This window comes from Dreissena polymorpha, chromosome 1, assembly GCF_020536995.1.
Source record: "Dreissena polymorpha isolate Duluth1 chromosome 1, UMN_Dpol_1.0, whole genome shotgun sequence".
Taxonomy (NCBI): Eukaryota; Metazoa; Mollusca; class Bivalvia; order Myida; family Dreissenidae; genus Dreissena; species Dreissena polymorpha.
The window spans coordinates 10551009-10575650 of NC_068355.1; the positions used below are offsets into that span (position 1 = coordinate 10551009).

The 24642-nt window shown below is 33.6% G+C and overlaps 1 protein-coding gene across 1 annotated transcript in view; it reads right to left on the reverse strand.

The window, feature by feature from the left end:
* LOC127870931 (twitchin-like) overlaps positions 1-24642 on the reverse strand; it is a 229367-nt gene that overhangs the window by 175954 nt on the left and 28771 nt on the right. The window contains 6 exon segments of the mRNA XM_052413522.1: positions 1450-1540; positions 7463-7679; positions 8670-8682; positions 9901-10203; positions 16774-16929; positions 17344-17492. Coding sequence (XP_052269482.1) covers positions 1450-1540; positions 7463-7679; positions 8670-8682; positions 9901-10203; positions 16774-16929; positions 17344-17492 — 929 coding nt within the window.

Consider the following 24642-nt stretch of genomic DNA (forward strand, 5'->3'; position numbering starts at 1 on the left):
TGGCAGTGATTGCATGACACCACGATGTTGAGCAGCAACCGTAAACACCTGTCTGCGAGGGTCATTCACGCGTTTTAAATGTACATGTACAAAAGAAAATCATACTACACGTAGATATTACATGTATGTGTGCATGTACTTCAATTCGGACAGTACTTTAAGTCGGTAAAAAGATGGCGACGATCACAGATTTATTGCTTTATCCATCAATGTTACCCATTTTAATCGCTTAGAGGTTTAACGACCTTCAACAGCTTATTGGTGTTAATCTGTTGTGTAAATGTCAATAAAGGTGTGAACAACTCACGAGTCAGTGTTTATTACATGTATTCCCTATCAGAGCAGTACATGTAAGAAAAATAAATGAAATAATCCAGACGATTTATTTACATGCTAACGCAGTGAAACTGTTAACAGATATTCACTTTCATTTTTACCCGTTATCAGAAAGTCCCCGGGAAGCCAGTTTTTTACATACTGTGTATGACGCAATAAAACATTTTTTTGAACATTTGAAATTTAAATTCGCTCGTCCAATGAAAGCTGTGTCCCATAATGCACTGTACTCTTTACACGTCTGAAAATGGCTTACAGTAGGCATATGGTTGTGTTTATGAAATTCTTAAATATATTTATGGTAACAAATGTTTAAGATTATTTTTTCGTAAGTGATGTTGTAATAATATTGGATTATCGGATAAATGTAAACATTAGAAAAGCGGTATGTATACAGTTATGTATCGATATGATTCTTCTTCTTCCAATACAGTACAGCACAATACAGTACAGACACCTTTTGGCGTATACTCTTACTAGGTTTATCAGCCACAGTATTTAAACAAATATAGACAAGTAAGGGATCAATACAATACGTTTATGTTCAATTATTTTATTTTTAGCAAACACCATGAACATCGCGCTAGATATACGGGTCCGCGGTGTTCGCCTTATGGCAAACGGCCCCAGCGACAACCCATCGTGGGGTTCATATTTGTAAGCGACACACAGTGAGATAAACACCACGGCGAGTGTCGTTTGTCTAAGTACACAGTGTCTGTACTGTAATAGAGGCCTCTTGAGAATAAAAGTTTTTAATTTCATTTTCACTATATTTTTTACATTTTTGACCAATCAAAATGCTAGTAATTGCCGAATGAGAAAGCTAGTAATTATGAACTCTATTGGTAAAATGTTACAGATTGAGGTAAAAAAGACAGTTGTTTTCCCGCTTGTGTATTCTTTTTAAATACTAAAAATTATCACAGGACTAACACATTTTTTAAAGAGGAAAATGGGGAATAATATGTTGAGATGGGGAGATTCATATTGTTTTTAAAAAAATGCTTATGTCAGAGCAGGGAAGAGTTGGGCTCTGTTCTTGGCTCAAAATGGCCTTATAAAATAATGAGCTCTCATTGCTGAAAATCTAAAGTCAATAAAATAGCAAACCTGAGAAGTTGAGAGTTATGTTGGCATTAGATTCTCCGCTCTCGTTGGATGCTGTGCATTTATAGGCGCCACCATCTTCTGGTTTCGGGTCCTGAAAGTAGCCAAAGTAAAAGATACAAACCCCCGAAAACACATGATATTGAGTTGCGTCAATAACTTTTTTATGTTTAGATATCATCAGTTTATATCAATAATATAATTGGTAAAATTATATTTTATATTTTATTTTTGGAAATGATAGTCCAAAACCCCTCTTTTTGTTTTAATTCTGGAAGTGGATGTTGCATTATGTAAGATTCATTATAACGTCATGTTGCCATCCTATAATTTCATGGTGTGTAAAAAGGTCAATGTAATGTTTCTATCAATAATTTAAAATGAAATAAATAACAAAGCTGTAAAAGGTGTATTAAATGTTTGAGGAAAGACATAGACAGTAATTCCTTTCAGGTTGATTTTTAAGTCATCCAAACGTATAAATTCGCCAGATCACAATTTATGCTAAAGTGCCGGAACACAATTTTTTAAGGTGGGCACACTTAGAATCTTTGATACTGTTTTGTTTTGAAGTGTGTGTTTTAGTATCTTGAAAATAAGCTCTTTTATATAGTGGAAACTATGAAAATTATCCAAGTCTATATCAGTGTCAAATAATTCAACAATAACCATTTAAGCAAATTTCAGGTTGAAGAAGAAATAAAGTTTGTTTCAATTTATCACAATTCCTGAAAATGAATCCCTCAGATATTTTACGTGTGTGGGGTATAATTCAAACACACTTTGGAGCATTTTAACAATGCCTATACTCAGTGCTCAAATTGAGCAACCAGAAATAATAAGTACCGGTATTAATTTACACAAGAGGCTATGAAGTTTAAATTAATGAAATAATGATCATTTGGAGCATTTGAATAATGACTAAACTCAACACTCAAATTGAGAAACCAGAAATAATAAGTACCGGTATTAATTCACACAGGGGATTATGAAGTTAAAATTAACGAAATTATATAAATAATCATTTAGAGCAATTTGAATAATTACTAAACTCAGTGCCCAAATTGAGCAACCAGAAATAATTAGTACCGATGGGTAATGGAGTTTAAACTAATGAAATAATAATCATGTGGTTACAATTTAGTTGAAAGTAATGCATTTCACATGCCTATTTCTGTTCCTACCTCATAAATTTCAGGGCCTGTTTCCAAAATAGCCGTCAATTTTTTCCTGTTGTAAGGCCTTCTTACACCTCTTGATGTAGCCATTTTTACTTCAGAAATAATTAATTTTATTGCAAAATTTGAAGTTCACTTTCTTTCCCACATGGTTGCCTACAGATCACTATGGGGAAATTAAGCATGACATAATGGTTAGCACGTAATAATTTTCTTGGCTTCCTGCCTTAACTCATGCACATAAAAAATCATAATCCAATGTCTTATCGCACGATTGTCACATAATTGACTTTCGTTTTCCTATAAATAAAATAACTTTCCAAGCTAAGTCTATAGTATATGAAACACATTGGAATGTAAAATAGCGTATCCTCGTATTGTGATTTAAAAAACGAATGCTCCTGTAAGATGACGAAGAATTCTATTTTGCATTGTTATGTGTACATATATATCCTAAGGAGTGACTCTATATCAACAGAATGCATCAGATTCCATTGTGCACACAGAAAATGTCAGCACTTCTACAAAGAAATCCAGAAGAAAAAAACACTGTGAATTAGATATGTATCTAATGTGATGTTTATTGCCATCCATAAACTAAGCAAGTACATGTACACAAACCCAATCAAGAACTAGTGGAGATCTAACAAACTTCCGCCTAAAACTTTCTGATTTCCAAGAGCAAGAATTAAGAATTTCTTTGCAACTAGAAATGACCAAAGAGATTCATGGTCTTTTATAACCAACAAAAATAACAAAATAACAATGGATGCTCATACATTTTTGTAGAACTTTCCTGAAGTCAACTTGGATACAGATCAAGATAACGAAACAACAGCATGTTACAACATCTATTAACAATCCTATGCCAAAATTATTCTGTCATTGCTGTTTTGGACTAAGCAATACATCATCAGATGCGTCATTGCATACAATGAGAGCCAAAGTTGAACGACCCACTTTCTTCTAAATCTGTTTCCTTTACAGTTTTTTTGGAGTTCATGATATTCAAATGTAGCTAAGGAATTTTTCATTTAAATTGTAGTTATTAAATTATATCTTGCAGCATAGTGAACATTTTCTATGTCTACAGGAAATATAACTGTCAAACTATTACAATTTTAATAACATACAAACAATTTTTTAAACTAATATTGGTTGGCCATTTTCTATATTGCAAAACCAAAATAGATACTAAATTCTGTTTGTATTGTAATTGAAGTTTGCATAATTTCCCACTGATGTGGGAACATTGGTCTTTAAGAAACAAAAATCATTAAAATTAAGGAATGTCATACAAATTTACTCATCAATTGTTTGGTAACATATCTTTAATTGAATTGTCATCTTGAATATTATTTCAAAAGAACTTTACTAAGAATTGATGACCTAAAAAGAAACAAAGCAACTTCTACTTAAAAGTGACATGGTGTACATAATGTTTTGGCACAGTACACTAATTATGTATGTACCCTACCAATGAATCAGGGGAGGTCTTCACACAAAAAAGAAGAATTGGTTGTAAATTAACATTTTTCTTTTGTTTTCAGTATTTTCTTATAATGTCTTAGAGTTGATAAAATTGCATTGCTTCTTACATGTAGATTGATCTGTCATTTTATACGAAAGAGATTTGAGTGCATTTCAAAAGTGGGATAATGTTTTTTTGTTGCCTTCTGATCTATTCAATATTCTTTACACTCACAAGAAACTGTATATAATTATTTTGGAATATGAATATGTGTATTTGTCAGCATTATGTATAATGTCTGCATTGCAATGTTCAGCTGTTCAGTTATTGTTAGTTTACTAAAGCACATGTCTGTATTGCTTCAATAAATGCCATAGGAAAATCTGAAAATACTTTTATTTATTTGTTGTTTCTTTTTTTATATTAAAAATAATCAATATCTTCTATGAAACTAAATTGTAATGGCAAATGCATACACATGCATCAGATTGTCTGTGTAGAAATCTGGTGGATGAATACCTATATGCTTTAAAAAGTTCTTGTTATTCATCAAGCTAGCCGACGTTTGTTTATAACAAAAACAAATGATTACCTACTTCTTGCCTAAGGTAAGTAACCCAAAAAGCATGGCCATTGACCCATCGTTTCCATAATAAATGATCCACTGCCATAAATCTATAAAACTTTCTGATGTGCCAGCTTAGATAATTATTTTGTAATAACACTTGAGATGAGATCTTTTAGGAATTCTGCTGGCTGCAAGGTAGATATCTTCAGGACCACTCCTACTGGTTCAAGGTAGATATTTTCAGGACCACTCCTAAGGGTTCCAAAGAGCTCTTCAAACTTCCTAAGAGCTTAATTAACATGCTTTTTAGTGCACATTTTGTGTTCAGTTGTGCAGTAACGTTATGGCTTCTTTTCCATCAGAAGTTATGCACAATGGTTACTAGTACTTACAGAAACTCTTTCCATAGAAGAATATAGTATTTTTATAATTGCCAACATGTTTCAACAAAAGAATTTTATTTTCAATGTTTCTTTTTTTAAGAATTTTGTTACATGTAACTATGAGAGAAAGTTTTTTAAATCAACTATTCCATTTTGGAAAGTATTATGTTAAATCAGGTATTTATCAACCTTGAAAAATTGTTTGGTGCTAAAATAGCTCTTTTGATGTCCACTATAACATTTTTCCCAATAAGAAGCAAATTGAAAATGGCTTTTGCAACCAGCATAAAACCAGAACAGCCTGCCAGTTACTACTCAAAGTCAGTCCAGGTTTTATGCTGTTTGCTGCTCATCAGTAACTCAGGGTTGAACATGAAGCCTTTAACACTTGAATCTAGTAAGAAAGGTCTTTTATTAAATGTAACCTTCTAAGGGTCTATAAATGTGTCAAAATAGGTTTCTATGTGGTAAAGGGTTAATACAACTTTTGAAGAAAAATAAACTTTCTGACATGAAGGCCTTCCTACACATTTATAAGTTAATTCCATACCATGCTGTTATTTAAATCAGAATGAGTGTTGTGTAACCTATAGTACAGGTTAGAAGAAAGCATGAAGAACTAATTAATACAAAAACCATATGTACAGGTAATGTGCTGAATAGACAATACTCCAGTAACCATGGTGATAGCATCTACCTAATGGGTTTTACAGTGAGCCAGTGTAAACTACTTTTAGTTATAAAATCATTTATGAGAAGTTAAACTGTTATTTGACACTTCAACGTGTCAATCATATTAAATTATTTTACAATACAAGCCAATCATCACTTATGAAAATCACACATTAAGTGATTCAATTAATTAATACCAGAGCGCAAATTAGTTTTATGTCAGTGATTTTGGATGTTGAGAAATTATTACTATTTAACAGAGGCAGTGGTGGAGTTTAAAATTTCTAAGACAAATTGCCTATTATCCTGGATCCATCAATTCAGTGAACACTCAACAATACTATCCTGTTAGTGTTTTGAGATAAGTGAAAATTATCTATGTTAATCCTGAGATTTGTCCTTCAACGTCCATACATTATTAAAGTTATTAAAATAGTGGAATAAATAAATCACACAAAACATTGAATTATGTCATAACAAAAAACACTGGAGATACAAAACAGCAATTTATTTGTGAGAGTATTCAATAACTAACATGTTTATAGTCAGGTAGTATTAAAATGTAAAAAAATGTTCAAAATAATTAAATACAAAAATGACTGCAATACTTTCATGAAAATCTGCTCAATTTATCTGTAAAGGTGCTGTCATTTATATTATTATTTGTAGTTTATTACATACACATATTTAACTCTATTGTTTCAAAAAGATACCATGCGACTTAAAATTTCAATGTCACATGGTGCCTTTTTGCACCAAGGGGGCCATATTACATATTTTACTGTTTTTTTCTAAGTACCCATATAATATTTGTAATTGGTTATTTGGAATAAACCTTAGCCAATAGGATAATTTTAAAATTCAATCTCAAAATGCATCTTTTAATTTAAGATTCAGATAATTGAATCCAGAAACCAAAAAAATCTTTGACATGAATTGTAACCAATAGGCCAATAAATAAGGGATATATTTCAAAATATCTTAATCAAATCCTGTGTTTGAAACACGCCAAAGATTCCATTACTAAAATAGCCGACATCTTTGTGTGCATTCTTTGGCAAGGAGAGGAGGAAATAGATAGATAAGAATTGAGGTAAATAGGGGGATAAACAACTTAACAATAATTCCTCCTCTATGGGGGATTGTCCTTTGAAGTTAAGATTAAATGTAGCTTTTAAGTAAAGTGGTGCACCATTTTAGCAAAAAGTAGCTCTAAATGGTTAACTTTACCTGCCTTTTTTTAACAAACTTGAACAAACTAGTTTGTAGACTTCTGTACCTCAAACAACCACAAAGAGTTCTATTGTGGTTAGCCCAGCTTCACTAAGTGACAACTTTCACCTCCTTACCACTCTAGAGCCCACAATTTCACAGGATTTTGATGACACTTTGTCAACATGATTATCAAGACAATTTCTAGGCAAAGTTTTACAGTGAGTCCAGTCAAGTGGGATCAAAACTTCAGTAAAAGACTCAAATCTTATAAAATCTTTGTAAGCACGCAGGGGCCACATTTATGCGTCAATCTTGATGAAAATTCGTGTTAATGTTGATCATACCATGGCCTGGTTTCAAAATCTGCAAAGTAGGGTCAAGAACTAGGTGGCTAGGTCAAGTATTGAACATTTGTTACCTAACACTCAGGAGAGTTCTTTAAGGCCATCATAGTCTTATTGTTTGATACAATAGCGTAATTTAACAGCATAAGCTTAAATGATTATTGCAACACGAAATATTTTCTTACTTTTATCTGCAGCGTAGCGATGAAATTATCAGGTTTAGTCCCGTCGTTTTCCAGTTTGATGCTGTAACGGCCTCCATCTGTCAGTGCCTGTGTTTCTCGGAACCACTTGATCAATGGGGCAGGCTTGGCCTCGAGAATGCAGGTCATCACAAGGAGGTTCGCTTGTTGTTTAATTGTTGGCTTCGACAGAAAGTGAGGCGCTTTGCCTGTTGGCACCCTGAGAAAAACATTATCATTAAAATGAAATGATTTATTAAAAAAAGAAAATAACTTAAATAATGATGTCAAATGGATGCATGTGCAATTTAAGTGAGTAATTCTGGGATCAGTGTATGATTTTGATCTTTACAAAACTGGAAAGACTGAGAGCTTTTCATAGACCTTTCCAAGGCAGAATCAAACCCTTGTTGTTTTTCTTGCTTATGCCGTATTTTAGGTTTTTGTATTGTCTGGAGCAATTTTTGTGTTACTCAGTGATTTGCAATTGGTTCCCAATGCTGTTTTCAAAGGAATAGATTGAATAATAAGGATTTTCTCTCCTACCGGTGGATATATTTTATAATTGTAAATTGATATATCATTGAATAGGATTTTGTTCCATTGTTGGAAATCTCACCTCTCTGGGGGTACAAACCAAGCTGACCAATTTTTGTTTAAAAACACAAATTACCATTATTAGCAACCATAATTATCTACATGAAACTACAATTGGTACATCCTTGTTTGCATCTTGAGTTACTTGCAGGCTGTTCTGGTTTTATTCTGTTTGCACATTTTCACTTTGGCTCTTATATAAGTGGGAAAATGTTAATTATAATCAGGAAGTTCTTAGAATGCTTTCGTCATTAAATTTTGTTGATTATTGCTAGGTTCATGGAAAGATTAATGCTTATTTTTATTCCATTTTTAACGAGTGAAAAAGCCCTTAAAATACAATCAAGGCAACATTGAAACTGTAATAATGGTATGGAACTCGTAAGACTACCCGGTATGTATTAAATTAATAGCATATATCTATGCTTTATAGCATTTATATACAAATGGAAACGCATTTATGATTGTGCTAATAAGTATTCAAATAACCAAAAAGCATAGGTAAGAAAATGAAAATGTGAATTATTTACACTAAATACCCACGTGACACTTGAGAATTTTTATTTTCATATTTTTCATTAAATGTGTGAGATAAGATCAAAGGAATACTTACTGAGCCTTTTTACCTGTGAAAAGAAACATCAAAGGAGTATTAATTGCGTGATATCAGATATGTAAACAGAGAATAATTGCATATATTTGAAATAATTTTACAAATTAATACTAAACTAGGAAAACTAAAATTTTAATATTGAGAAAAATTGTCAACAAATATACTTCTACACTATAAATTCTTAAGAAAAACACATAATTATAAAATAGATATACAGAATAATATTTAATTTTATTTAAACACAAAAAACAAAATACATGTTATTTAAGAAGAATCAAGAATAGGCAATATTTTTTAATTAGACATGCAAAAACATTTCATGCACAGTTTTCTTTTCTTTTTCAACACAGCAAATCAAGTTCCAAAACTTGAACTGAAACAGTAAATATTGATAAGCCTTTTTATACTGCAAAAACAGGAAATACAAACATGAGACAATATTTTTTTCCCTGATTACTGTTAATTTTCATCAGTTCACCAGGGAGCTTGTTTTCACCCAAAACATGCATCAAGCTACCATGATTATCCTTATCATAATGGCCTATTAATGTCAGCATGTCTTTGAACAAAACTGGGCTTCTCAGCCTATAAAGAAGCCATATTCCCTGACCCACAGGTTGCATGTTCTTGTACTGTTAAAATGTTGATACACTTCTGATTCAATTTCATGATTAGCTCCAGGTTTGCCATAAGTGTTATTTACAGAGACATGGTTCCATATATATTGTTGCTATTTATTCAAAATGTATATTTTTGTCTAAACCAAGTCCTCATCACAAACTATGTATTTAAGCTTTAATTATGTAAACTAAAATGAAAAGGGAGCTGGCTGTGGCGCATCAGAAATGGTGTATGCCTAGCCACCTGGAGTTCAAACCCCACTATAAGAGCGCTCTTTAGATCTCCCAAAAGATGTGAAGTTCTGGTTTGATCGAGGAAATTGACTCAAGAAAGTTTTAATTAGCCATAGGTTTCAATGCAAAAAAGTAAAATAAATAGGTTTAAACAAAACTGAAGGTAGGAAGTTTAAGGGTATTTATTAAGAAACATAACTTAATAGAATGCAGGATTGTTTTATAGGTCCATAATTGGGTGTAAAAAAGCAAACTAAAACTTAAGGCTGGGTAAAAATTATTGCATTTCTCAAAGGTAAAAGCCGATTCCACAGCTTTTAGAATTTTTTTTGGGGGGAAAGAAAAGGGAATGTTGAGGGGGAGGGTTGTAAGAATACCTTCAAGGTTTAAATTTATTGTGGCTACTGCCTCGCCACGGGCATTTTGTGCGAGAACTTTATATGTCCCACCATCTTGGATACCGATGTCCGTAATCTCCAACGAAAGGAGATAAACGTTATCGGCGATTGTTTGGGAAATTGTGAAACGCCCTCCCGAAGAGATTTGTGCATCGTTGAGCATCCAGCTGACATTGGGGGCTGGATCGCACGAGAGCTTGCATTCAATGATTATGCTCTTGTCCACTTGGCGAATCAACGGTTTTTGAACGAAATTCGGTGGTGCGCCTTTTTCTTGCGAGACTAAACAATTCACACAAACAAAATCCAAACATAAGAACTGACAAATACAAATATATACACAAAAGGCATTCACTTAGTTTAACAAGACCAACAAAAATACATATACAGATGCTTCTACAACTAAAGCTTGTTCCACAAAAACAACAAAATCTGTGCAGTAGTCTTTTATACATCATTTTTATCATAACAAACACAAGAGTGCTGAATCACAAAAATGTTATGTATAGGTAAAATGTCAGTAATGAACACCTTCGGTCCCCAATGGATACCGATATATAATGGGTTTTATGAAGAAATCCAATATAAAGTAATGTACATGCTGTCAAAAGAGGTTGTTGTTTTCAGTGCAAAAGTGTACCGTATTCTACTTTATGAATTGAGAATTTCCATGAGTGGATCAACTAAGAGACAATATATTTGAGTCAGTCCATGGGAATAACGGGCGTAATGTAACATGCCAATGCACAGGCTCATCTGGTACAATACTTTGCACACATGTATTTAGCCCCATCTTCCCAGACTCCTGCATATTCTTATCATAAGTAAATGATACGCATCGTACAGATTAATTTTGTATGTTATTGCCAACAAACACTTCTGTATAAACGGTTAGTAATTTAATTCACATAGTATTTCACAAAATTATTACAAATAAGAAATGGGAAGTAGCTTCATTATTGACCATTCAATATTAACCTTATTCTGTCACTAAATGGCATGAAATTTAAGTTTCCTTTATTTATGGTGTTTTAATAATAACCAACAAATGTATCTTTTTGTTACTATGAAGCCAATGACATATTGCCATATTTCTACTTATAAAAATCACTTCAAACCCTGATGAAAATCATGATAAAAATATATTAAGTTACACAGATATGTCAAACAGGCATGAAACAAATTGTATGGATTAAAAAGGTATCCATATTTCAGCAAACTTTAATATTGTCCACATGAAATGATGGAAAGTTTAATGTATGGTTTTATCTTCAATTGACAGTATGGATCAAACAAGAGGGCCTGAAAGGCTAAAAGTCCCTCCCCTGGCAGCCATGGCAGCCATGTTTTTCAACAGACCAGAACCATTTACATACACATCCAAGATATTATTTAAACAAATATTCTGACTAAGTTTCATGAAGATTCATGAAGCCATATAAGGAAAAATGCCCCGCCCCCTGGTGGCCATGTTTTTCAAGCAACTGGAACCATTTTCGAACTTGTCCAAGATATCATTGGGACAAATCTTCTAACCAAGTTTTTTGATGATCGGACAATAAATGTGGCGTCTAGAGTGTTAAAAAGGTTTTACAATAGATATATACATAGCTAAAAGTGAGGAAGGTTGAAAAAGCCTGAAAAAAAACCTGGGGGCCAGGTGGCTAGAAGGCCCACGGTCAGGTCCTGGAAAATAGCATTGATTTTAGATGGCCAGAAATGCACTATCCTGGCTTTAAATATGGAACAAAAATTAAGTCCAGAAATTAATATTAGAATTTAGAATGAGTGAGAAAAAATCATATCTTATACACCATAGTGCATAGTTTATACAGCTGCAGACCATTTCTTGTTTCTTGTCTTCATAAGCTTACGTTTTACCAAAAACAAATATTTAAAGGTAAAAATTCAAATAATTCAAATCTAAACCAATTGATGGAAAATTTACTCATATCGCTTTTTTTTATTATAAAAACACAACGATATTGCTTGGTGAAGACACGCATCACTTTATGGATTGTTGGAACACATTTCACTATACACTATAACCACACCCTAATGATAGAAACTTTATATATATATATAATACCTATACGAGGGTTATTTTTTCAAACTATGTATTTTTGTCAATATTCGTTGTTGAAAAGTCAAACCATACACAATAGGTGTACATTTAACAATCTGGAACCCATGGGGTAAGCTTGGGGGTGGGGAATGTGGGTAGGGTCCCTGGGGGGGGGGGGGCAAATTTATGATACTGCTGCCTGTGGCTTTCCTTGAGTGACCCGAATCGACGCTGCCCTAATTCGACGCGATTTTTGTTTTGAGTCTGTTTGATACATAAGCGACATCCGTTGACGTCATACAATAGCACATGGTACACTACGCACCATTCTATACATAGATGGTGACGTCACTTCGTTATTGTCACCTCTATGCTAGGACGCATCACATTCCCCTGATTTGGGGATTTGTGCTTCCGCCAAAATAATTCCGCGTAGGAATGAATAGTTTTCTATATTGAGAAAAACGGTGTTAAATATGTGTTTAAAATGGAATGTTGTTTAAAGAAATGTTATTTAGTATGTTTAAATGCGATTTTGAATCTCTATTAAGACTGATAGCGTTTTTCAGAAGCACGATTACTTGACTTACAGTAAGACCGGTGTGTACACAATGCACTACGCACAATTTACTATAGTTGTTGTTTGTTATGTGGAAAATAGCGGGTTAAAAGGTAGATATGGTTGATTTCACTATTTCATTCATTAGTCACGTGACTGCCATTTGACAAAACATCGTATAAATAGATTAATTTTCACTATGAAAAAGGTGTACGCGTAAACTTTGATTTGAAGTCCGGATATGTTTTTGGTTATGCTGTAATACAATATTAATTACATGGCTTGTAGCAAGTGTTTATGTTGGTAATTGCATATTATGTTTATTCCTTATTTTCATTTTCTAAATTATAATTGTAGGGTCCACAATAGAAGTACATGTTATATTCACCTACTTCCATAAACACAGCTTATGACAAGGGGTTTCTGACAGGGTCCCCTATTAACCACTGCCAGAAAGTGTGGCATCCCAAATTTAAAAACCTTAATTGATTTAATTAATTTCAGTTCCATAATGCTTTTACAGTGATACAAATTTAAGTACAACAAAGTTAATATTTTATGCATTCAGTTTCCACAGGAGTGATATTTACATTGCAATCGGGTAACCAATCAGGTAACCAATCAGATGCGTCGTTTTGGGCACTCAACAAATATGGCCGCCGTTACCTAGACTTGGGTCATTATGTTTTCAACGAATTTTTGTTGATTACACAAGCAATTGAATTTAAAATGTGTAAATAAAAGGTAAATGTGTAATGAAATAACAAAATTAATTACATAAATCCCTATATTGAGCAACAAAACTTCAACAAACTGCTTTCATGCGTCGAAATTGGGCACTCGAGGATATAAGTTGGAAGTCCTGACTTCCAAGTCTAAAATTTTGGACGTCCCAGACATACATTTTGAAGTCCTACTTTTATTTCAGAAGTTTAATACAGGTACATGTTTCAACTCTATCCATTACCCGATAATCCAGTATTATTACGATTTCTATTTTCAAAACCAAAATACGGCCAATATTGACGTCCGCCATTTTACACAAGTGAATATAAAAATTGAATTGTGGGGGAATTGCCATTGAACATGCATTAATCACGTGACGCGATTTGAGCGCATAGAGCACTGTTCTTATTTAGTAATGACGACTTATCAACGACTGAATTTAAAATGTTACATGTACCTCCTTTCAGAAAAGTTTGCCTTAGTGAAATCGAATTTCGGAGAATAAATACGCGGCTTTCTTTAAATTTTACGGAGTACACTTCATTCCGAATCGCGATATAACTTGTCAGGTCATTCATGCACGTATACCCACAGGGATCTTTAAGAAAAAAACCTACATGCTATATAACAGTATACAAGGGATACAACTGTAAAATTTCCTGCACAACACCATGGTCTGAACAAAAGCAAAAAAATCTCTTCCAAAAGCATTAATTATACAAAATAAACGGTTTACCAACAGCAGAGACATTTATCTTACAGAAAGTAATAAACTTTGCAATAAACTACGATCATTCATTAAATTAAAACGATACCTTTCATGCAAAAAAGCTCAAAAATCCTAACTGCGACACAAGTGTGCACAACTGAAAACTGATAATTCTAGTTGTAATTTCCATATTCCTTTAAAACTAACCCCTTTTGAACGTACGTATTCATTTGCTTGTTTCTGTTTATAGTTTAATATAACATAATTACAATTAATTTTGATATTTTGCTCGAAATTCGTATAAAAACACTTCAATGTCACAATAACAATAGTCTACTTTTATTTTAGATATTACACTTCATGTATTTCAAACATGCGATTTGATTGGTTAATTCTCCACTGCAGGAAACAGCTAACCGATCACGTTGCGTGTTACACTTCTTAAAAACTTGCATGTACACATGCTTTAAGATTGTAGATAATGTAAACAATTTAAGATTTACGGTGTTTTTACACATATGCAGTTACATGCCATCATAAAAGTTGTCTACTTTGATTCATAAGTTATATTTGGATTATAAAACAAGGTAAAATTTGCTGAACTGCTCAGTATTATTAAATTATGGAACAAAATATGTCAAAGTGGTTGTGCACACTTTTGTCCGAGTTCGAAAATTGTACAGTTTTTTTATGAAACTTCCGTTTCAAAGAAAACTATTTACGCATTGACTGCTATAAAGATAGTTATATTCTGAAAGGTAAATGTCTTGGCTATTGTTATATTGTTTATTTGGTGCAACTATTGCTGTTGGAAGCAATTATTTTGCTTTTGTTCAGATGATGGTGTTGTGCTGGAAATTTTACAGTTGTATCCCTTGTTGTATATATATTTGTAATATGTAGAGAATTTTTATTAAATGTCCCTGTGCGTATACCAATATATATGCATAGCTTGGCAATCTCAAAACACGTTATTTAACTATTTATTGCAATATGTGTTACGGCCATTGATATAACAAAATACATTAATCAATTTTAGTATTTTCAAATGCGTAAAATTAAACGAGTTATCCGAAATCATTTCCAGATTGTATAATTCACGGAAATTTAAGAAAAATCTGGCAACAAATAAACATTTCTCGTGTTTTTCGTGTACAAATGGAAAAAATGCGAAAATTAGACTTCATGAACAACATAACGTCATTCTTCCTCGGGGAAAGCGTGAACTTAAATATTTGATTGCTGAATAAAAACTTCGTAGCACAGGGGTCGCTAATATTATTGTATACAGCTTCACGTGGGGTCGGCGTGTATTCGGCTGCCTGAGCCCTGATTGGCTGATGGGCTTACCAAGAAGAATTTGATTGACAGCTGGAAAAATCAATATTGGCCACTCGCTGAGAATTTCATTTAAAACAGTACCTCTTAGGCGGAGTTAACGGTCTGAATAACCCGATTTACTGTTAACATTTGTACGTGCTGTGTATTAGAAAATAGAGTACATGCGGATTATCGGACGTCCAAGGGACTTCCACCATTTGCATAAATTGACATACGGGTGCAAGGGTAGGAGTTTATTATCACTTATCTGTTTAACTGGCCCCTATTGTGACCATGGCTATTGATTCCAGTTCGCACGCGTGTTATACATGTAGATACGTTTTTAAAGATTCTTTAGATCTCGGTTTCGATTGGAAATATTCGCGGACCACCCACCCCTACCCCCCCCCCCCCCTCCCAACTTTCTCATCGATTCTGGACGAATTGAGAGATCGACCTCCGGGGCTTAAAAAAAAGCCGGAACTTCCGGAAAAAACGTAACACTTTTAGCCATGTATTATATAAGGAAAAATGCAATGCCCCCTTGGCGGCCATGTTTTTCCACTTCCCGGAACCATTTTCGAACTCATCCAAGATATATTTAGGACAAATCTTCTGACTTAGTGTCATGAAGATCGGACAATAAATGTGGCCTCTAGAATGTCAACAAGGTTTTAATAAAGCCATATATACATGTATCCATATAAAGGAAAATTCCCTGCCCCCTGGGCCAGTGGCCATGTTTTACAAGCAACCAGAACAATTTTACAACAAATCCAAGATATCATTGGGACAAATCTTCTGACCAAGTTTCATGAATATAGGAAAATAAGTGTTGCCTCTAGAGTGTTTACAAGGTTTAACTATTGACATATAAAGAAAAATGCCAGACACTCTGGCGGCCATGTTTTTCAACCAAAGGGCATCTTTTTTTTAACTCGTCCAAGATAGTATTGGGATGAATCTTCTGACCAAGTTTCATAAAGATCGGACAATAAATGTGGCCTCTATAGTGTTAACAAGGTTTTACAATATCCATATATATCCATATAAGGATAAATGCCTTGCCCCTTGGCAGCTATGTTTTTCAAGCAAACGTAATCATTTTTGAACTCATCCAAGATATCATTGAGACCAATCTTATGACCAAATTTCATTAAGATTAGACTATAAATGTGGCCTCAAGAGTGTTATCAAGGCAAATGTTGACTCCGCACACACGACGGACAAAAGGCGATCACGAAAGCTCACCATGAGCACATTGTGCTCAGGTGAGCTAAAAACAACAAACATTACATCCAACCACAAAATAAACAGCAAGCAGACATAAACAATTCAATGATTATATACTACTTCACTGATATTGAATTCAAAAGCAACCCACTTTCATACATGGACCTACAAAGAAAAAAATGATGTCTACATAACATGCTATGCATATCTATACAAACTTTAGATAAGATACAAACATACCATCAAAGTTAAGGCCAATAGTAGCGTTACTTTCGCCCAGAGCGTTTTTTGCAGTCACTCGGTAACTACCAGCATCCTGAGGTGACACTCCACTTATTTCTAATGTGATTATGTATTCTTTTGGGCTCTTTTGCTTAGTGTCCATTTTTAGTCTACCTGAAATTCATAGACAATTTTTGGTTCATATTGGATAAACTAAATTCTGTTAGTTGAATAATAATATCATGATACACAAATTTTAAATCATCATTCCATTAACATGTAAGAAATTGTCCATAATTTTTATGTTTTATCATATATCTGCATTTCTGAAGTTATAGATTTTCAAACATAGTCCTTTTGTCATTAAAAATTAGTAAGATATTAATAAACCCTAAAAAAGAAATCCATATTACTTTGTTCAAAATCTTAACCTAAATATGCAGTTTTATTAAATAACATATATACATATACCATCTTCTGCTCCTTTTTTGTGTATTACAGTTTACTAAAATGACATCTATGAACTTTCTACACAACCTGATAAGAAAATGAAGTTGTTTAACAGTTTTTATCGCAATGGCAACTTACTGCTTGCAGACAACTGGGTGTTGTCCCGGAACCAGGAAATGGTGGGGGCTGGATCTGCTGTGAGCTGACACTCAAACAACATGCGCTTGCCACCATCTTCCTGTTTGATAATGGGCTTCTGGGTAAAATTGGGTGCAATGCCGTCTTGTCTGCATGGATAGAGAATGACAAGTGACTAGGAGTTTACTACTTGTACATAACTATTAATAAGTATTGAAATAAGTGAGTAATGGATTAGTGAGTAATGGATAAGTGAGTATTGAATAAAGTGAGTATTGGTTTAGTAAGTATTGAATTTAGTGAGTATTGGAAAAGAGAGTTTTTGCTTGGTTTCCTTGTGCTATACCTCTGTAACAGATAGAAACCAACTAGATTTTAAACCATGACTTCAGCATATTTCTTAGTACCAATTCCTTCACTTTGTGCAACCAAATGCAGGACTTAAAGATTGTAGGCTTCCCGCAAAGCAGTTACGGAGTCTGCCAGTATATTCACTCACCTAAAATAGTCTCAAAGTGTATAGTTATGTCGGTGACATAACTCATAGTGCAGCCATCACAGGAAAGCGAAAAACAACCACAAGTCTCTACCCTTTACCAGGGTTCCTTGAATGGAAAAGTAATTACTTTCCCTTGCTCAAGGTTGTACTGCTAGGTTGCTAGCTATCACTAATACCTGCAGCCCAACAATCCTTAACCTCTTGAAAATTACAAGACATTCTATGGGTTCAGTGCATGGCTGGGTTTAAATGTTACAGGTATGAGGGCAATACAGCAAACTTGCACTGTACCACTGTTTGCGCTTAGTGCCAAGATAACATCAGTCTTCCATGAGTTAAGTGTTTAACTATTGTATGTGATATTAAAATTGGTAAGCTCATTCAACAGTTCTGTGCTTAATTTTTCAAACAATAATTTATGATCTTACGAGAATCTCTTTTTAGCCCCTCCCCCAGCCTTGTGTATCTTGCAATATTACCAGATTCCAATGTTATATTAGTACGCATCGTAATCACCAATGTTTTCAAGTCTGTTATTCCTCAAAGTCAACATGAATTAAATCTTAGGACAAGAGACAAAAAATTTCACAAAACCAGGTTTTCAATAAAAAAAATTATAACTCGAACTTTGTCACAAACGTGATAAATAACCCCGCATGCTGCATTGACACAGAATATTTTGCACGCTGTCTTCACAAAACAAGAGAAGCTGATTTATGGCGATTTTTAAGAATTATTATGCCATTATCATTAATGGCCATTTTGAACTCTCGAATGCTTTCGAATCACATGCCGTCCAATGACTTAACAAAATTACTGTTCAGAGTCATTTTAAAAATCTCACAATGAATGACATAGTTATGGCCTGGGCAAGCTCATTTATGGCCATTTTTGACTTTTGAACTCCAAATGTGACCTTAACCATGGAGATATGGACATAATTCTTTCGCATAACACACCGTCCAATAATTGTGAACAAATGTACCGTGTAATTTTTAATTCTCACAATGAATGACATAGTTATGGCCCGGACAAGATCATTTATGGCAATTTTTTACCTTTGAACTCAAAGTGTGACCTTGACCTTGGAGATATTGACGTAATTCTTTCGCATGACACACCATGCAATGATTGTGAACAATAGTACAGAGTTATTTTAAAATCTCACAATGAATGACATAGTTATGGCCCAGACAAGATCATTTATTGCCAATTTTGACCTTTAAACTCACAGTGTGACCTTGACGTTGCAGATATCGATGTAATTCTTTCCAATGACACATCGTCTAATTATGGTGAACAAATGTGCAAAATGATTTTAAAATCTCACAATGAACGACATAGTTATGGCCCGGACAAGCTCATTTATGGCCATTTTTGACCTTTGAACTCAATGTATGACCATGACCTTGGAGATATCGACATAATAAACATAATGGCTCATTTTTCAAAAGTTGTCACGGGAAACTTTTAATGGATGCGAAAAAATCAATAGCGTAATACAAACCTTATTAATAGTTAGGAATGACATTTACATGAAATAAACCTATATGCAGTTGAATTTTTTATTACATAACCGTCTTGTAAATTCTCATTTTAAATAAGATTGTTTGTAGGTTCATTTCATGTCTTTGGGAAGCATGTACTGATAAGGTATCCGATATGTGCAAAAAGCTTCGTCTCAGATTACACTTTATTGAACAGGCTTGACTTTACACTGATACGCCAAGCCTTGTTTTCCATTGAGTGCTGTCCATATATTATATCATAGAGCTACCACCTCATTGATCTGCCTGATAGATCTATAACGTTGCCTGATATATTTTTTATATCATGGTCAACAGGAAGTTCTTATATCAGTCATTGTTTGGAGTTACGTGGGATTTTGCGATAAAGTCGACAATTTCTATCAACATGAATCAGATTCAACAAAACAAACAATTTGATACCAAGAACATACATATTTTATTCTAGTTTAAAGTAAAAAATCTCAAAAAAAGTTTTATTTTTTTTAAATCACCACAGCCCGCACTACAGAAGTTAAATGACGTCATCAATGGGACAATACATCTCAAGTTAAATATCGATATAGTCATTGCACTCGCAAGTATTGAACAGAAAGTCAAGACAAATGATAACTGTATGCTAATCTTCAACTTTTTAAACGAAAGATTTCACACGCTTATGTCAATATTGACACCATCATCAAAATGTCAATTTCAATACACATCTCCAAAATGCCATATATGGCGACTCCAAACTATTTGGTGAAGTCTGTTCTTCGACTAAATTTGTCGCTGCAGTCCATTGCTGATCTCCAATTCAAGACGTTTAATATAATTAAAACGGGTTTACTCTTCCCATTCGTAGAGCAAACAACTGTTATTCTTTATACGATGTTTAAAATAAGCGATTATCGATGAGTAGATACACATTCAGGTGAGAAAAGGTATCACTCAAAATTACGGCAATATTGGCATACTTATAAAACTGTTCTAATTGTTATATCCACGAACTTACGATAGACCAGGATATTTGTGTCGTCGATTCGAACGTCGTTGCTACAGTACATGTATGTCAACGTGTAAAAGCCGGATCAGCAAAATCAGCGGGGATCCGTACATTTTAAATATAAAAAATGGATTGTTTTGCAGATATTTAGGAAAATGTGGTATGATAAACAGACTAACAGGTTACTGTCCCATTGTTTTGTAATATATCAGGCTCGGCACGAATAAAATAACGGCTTGGCTAGCCTCGCCGTTATATTATGCTAAGCCTCGCCTGATATATTACAAAACGATGGGACAGTAACCTGTTATTCTCTATCTCACTGGTCATCAGTACATTATATATTATTTGAACAAAAGGGCCATGGTTCTCAACCGAGAAACAAAGGAATTATTCTGATGTGAACTTTGACTTTTTGATGTTACTAAGCTTTTTCTTTAATTTGACCTATTGGCCTAGTTTTTTTCTCAAATGACCCAGTTTTGAACTCAGCTTAGATTTCATTGGGTCAAAATTTATGTTTTGATCAGCTTTCATGAAGATTAGACCATAAATATGTGACTTCTAAAGTGTTAATAAGGTTTAACTATCGCAAATTATATAGAAAAAATGATCTGGCCAATTCATATCTTTTTCAACAGACTGTAATCATTTTCAAACTTGGCTCAGATGTCATCAGAAAACATTTTCTGACCATGTTTCATGAAAAATGTGGACTAGGAATTTGACTTCTAGAGTGTATAGCCTTATGAGTAAAACTGCGCCACCCCCAGATGGTAATTTTTCTTTCAATTGACTGGAACCATTTTTGAACACATGAAGATTGGAAAATATATGTTAAGTCTAGAGTGTTAAAAAGGTTTTACTGTGGACATATAAAGAAAACTGCTCTGCCCTCTAGTGGCCTTGTTTTTCAACTAACCAAAACTATTTTTGAAATCAGCTGAAATATCATTGAAAGATAAATGTTCTGAATAAGTTTCATGAGGATTGGACAATAAATGTGACTCTGAGAGTTTTAACAATCTTTTTCTGTTTAGTGACATACTTTTTGACCTCATATGGCCTAGTTTCGAACTCCAGTATATCATTAGGACAAATCTTCTGACTAAGTTTTATGAAGATCGGATAATACATGTGGCCTCTAGAGTGTTAACAATTCATATGTTGACTATGGACAACCTACCAGGCACAGACAAAAGGCACATTGTGCTCAGATTAGCTAAAAAGGGACAATGCATTGTTGTAATATGGTTAGTATTTTGGGGAAATGCCATGAAAATAACCTTTGGCTAATCAAAACAGAAAGACTGAACTATTTTAAAGTATTTTCTAAAATGACATGTCTGTATCACAACATATGCAGTTAATAAGGAGACATTTAAATATATTATAAACATTCATGAGATTTTGTAATAAAAAACTTCAAATCTTATCAGTTTAAACAAAAACCTTTGCAAAAACAGGAGCATCAATTCAAGTTGCATGTTATCTTGTTATACCAATATCTCACATCCTACAGGAAACAAGTTGCAGCATGGATTACTTTTATCGATAAATGTCTAGAAGTTTTTGCAAACGTTCTTGCATCTTACATTGAAAGGATGCCAAAACATCTTTATGGAATACCTGCACTTCAATCAAAAAGCGACCAAAAATGAATACTTTGGAAAAGGCTATCAATGCAAATGTTTTAAGAGAAGTTTGTGGAGAAATTCAACTGTCTGTAAAGAATAAAATCTGACTCGTTTTTATTTAGTTTATAACAGATGATTTTAAAACTTCAATTATATTTAAAATAACATGCAAACGTTTGCAAAAGACTATGAGTTGATAATAGATTAAAAAGACCCTTACAAAAGTATACATTTTAATTAAACAAGAAAATAAGAAATTATTATTTTTGTAATAACCGTTAGTGAAAGTAGATCAAATATTTAAGAGTTTGTAACGCTGTCTAATTTGTAAAATCTTTATCAGTTACATCGTAAACTATTAGGATTAAACATAATGTATAGCTCTAAAGTCTGAATGGTCCTGTGATATGGAATTATATTTACCGTTAAGGACTTTGGGTTGCATCTGGGCAAAGTCAATACTGTTTATTCATCGTTTTTTCTTGGTATCACGAAAATAAGATAATTGGAAAAACTCTGTGAAAGATCTTGAGGGAATTAATTATATAAACCAGTTTGGATGATTTTAAACAGTTCATTTCAAAAAAAGGATCTCTCTTCTGAATAAGCCAATATATTTACAATGAACAATTTTCCTTACATTCACTAATAGATAAACAACTAGCACAGTCTTTAATCGACTGCTTTATCTGATGATATGTAATAGCATAGATTGTTGTCCTAAATTATTTCATATATTTATATCGTGTTCTGTTCTTGACGATTTTTATAATGCAAAAAGTACATTAAGTTTGATACGCTTTGATGTATCACGGAGCGTATATTCTCTCATCTAGAGTCCGTGGATGGATTTTAAAGTACAGAAACAAAGGCGTTCATTGTTACTGATAATCAACTTAAAAGTTAATATTCATTCACAATGGTCAGTGTAACGTACATGTTGGAAAGCTATTTGTTGCAAAGTTCTGGTCTGCCTATAGAGATTAATTGTGTCGCTGATCAAGTGATAAACACTTAATTTGTATATGCGGACTTTATTAACATTGTTTATTGGCTGATTCTAAAAAAATGACTGATAATCAACATTTAATTAAAATGCTTTCCTATTCCTAAACAACAGCCATAAAAATGGCAGAGCTACAGTATGCATAATCACCGTCTATCATCACCACCGGAAATAGATGACCTTCGAATCGAAAGTAAACAAGCCAACCATGGACAGCAGTGAGTATTTACCTAAAATATCTAATAATTACGCGCTCCTGATAACCAGTGCGTGTTAGGCATCTAACAGAAAGATTAATATGTTTAAAAATGTGTATCTATATTGCAATTCGTATTGATGAAGCGTTATTTACACCAATGTATGACTGCTTGGTACCGGTAGTTCTCGAAGAAACAGCTTTTCTTTATTACATGGTTTGTCATCGTGTATGGAGTTGATTTCCTATTCTTATAGGCAATACATACCATCTCAACGCTATTTCTGGTCTTGGTTTGATGATTGTTCGTGGAAATCTATTAAAATAAAATAACTTTAGTGTACGGCGAATAGTTGTTATTGGCAAAAGTCGTTTAACGGTGAATAGTTAAAGTCATGTACGGCGAATAGTTGCAGCGTATTGGCATTTTAACACTAGTCTGAACACTGATTATAATCAAATAACTAGTATAGTGAAAAAAATCTCTTGAATGTTAATTCATTTGACTGTTTAACCCATTTTACCACGCTTATGCAGTATGAGAAGCTGGAGGTACGTCCCTTTCGATCGAGGCCGACGATACTTAAGATTTGTACTTGGACAGCGGACCGATAACTTTGCTTTCTGAATGAAATGGTGTATGTGCGCATATGACGCAACTCGATTAGGCTAATTGACGCTTCGAATAAGTAGCCTGACGATTTTCGTATTAAAAATTGTTCGAAAGTATCCTTCGGTGACAATTCATTACTTACTATTTTATTCTGCTATACACTGTGCACATCAGGTTCTATCCGCCGTACACAACGAAATTTATATTTTAGCTAAACATGTGCATACTACCTAGATTTTTGGGCTGAAGCTTGCAAAAACCGATAGTTTTTTTAATTCTATTCTATATAAGTATACTTTCCTCGGACAAAAGGAAAAAGATGTCTCAATTAACTTAACTTTCGGTTACCAGGCAGCTGATGATTGATCTATTTCAGCGCTCGAATGTATTAATAAAGAACTCCAACTACCGGGTACTTACGATAGAAGTTTGATATGTCCACTATTAATTTGTCACACAGTATTTTTAGAAAACGTTCGCGATAAAAATGGTTAAACTTATTCTTTTCACGAGCACTACCTCTTGCGTGATGTTTACTTTCGCTTTGCTGGTCATCTATATCCGGTGGTGGTGATAGACGGTGATAACAATTATATATTTTTTACTGATATTCACAAGTATTTACGTACAGTATGTAACGTAATAAACATCCATAGGGACTTACTTACCGGGGAGGGTAAATGTTTTTGCTTTTAGTGATTTATTAAAATAAGGAGATAAATACAGCATCATGAAACTTTGAATAATATTCTTAACAGTGGAGTCATTCTTAAAGTCCATGTTGGCGGAGATATATATGGGCAGAATCGTAAGAAACGTGTTTTTATTGAGGATATC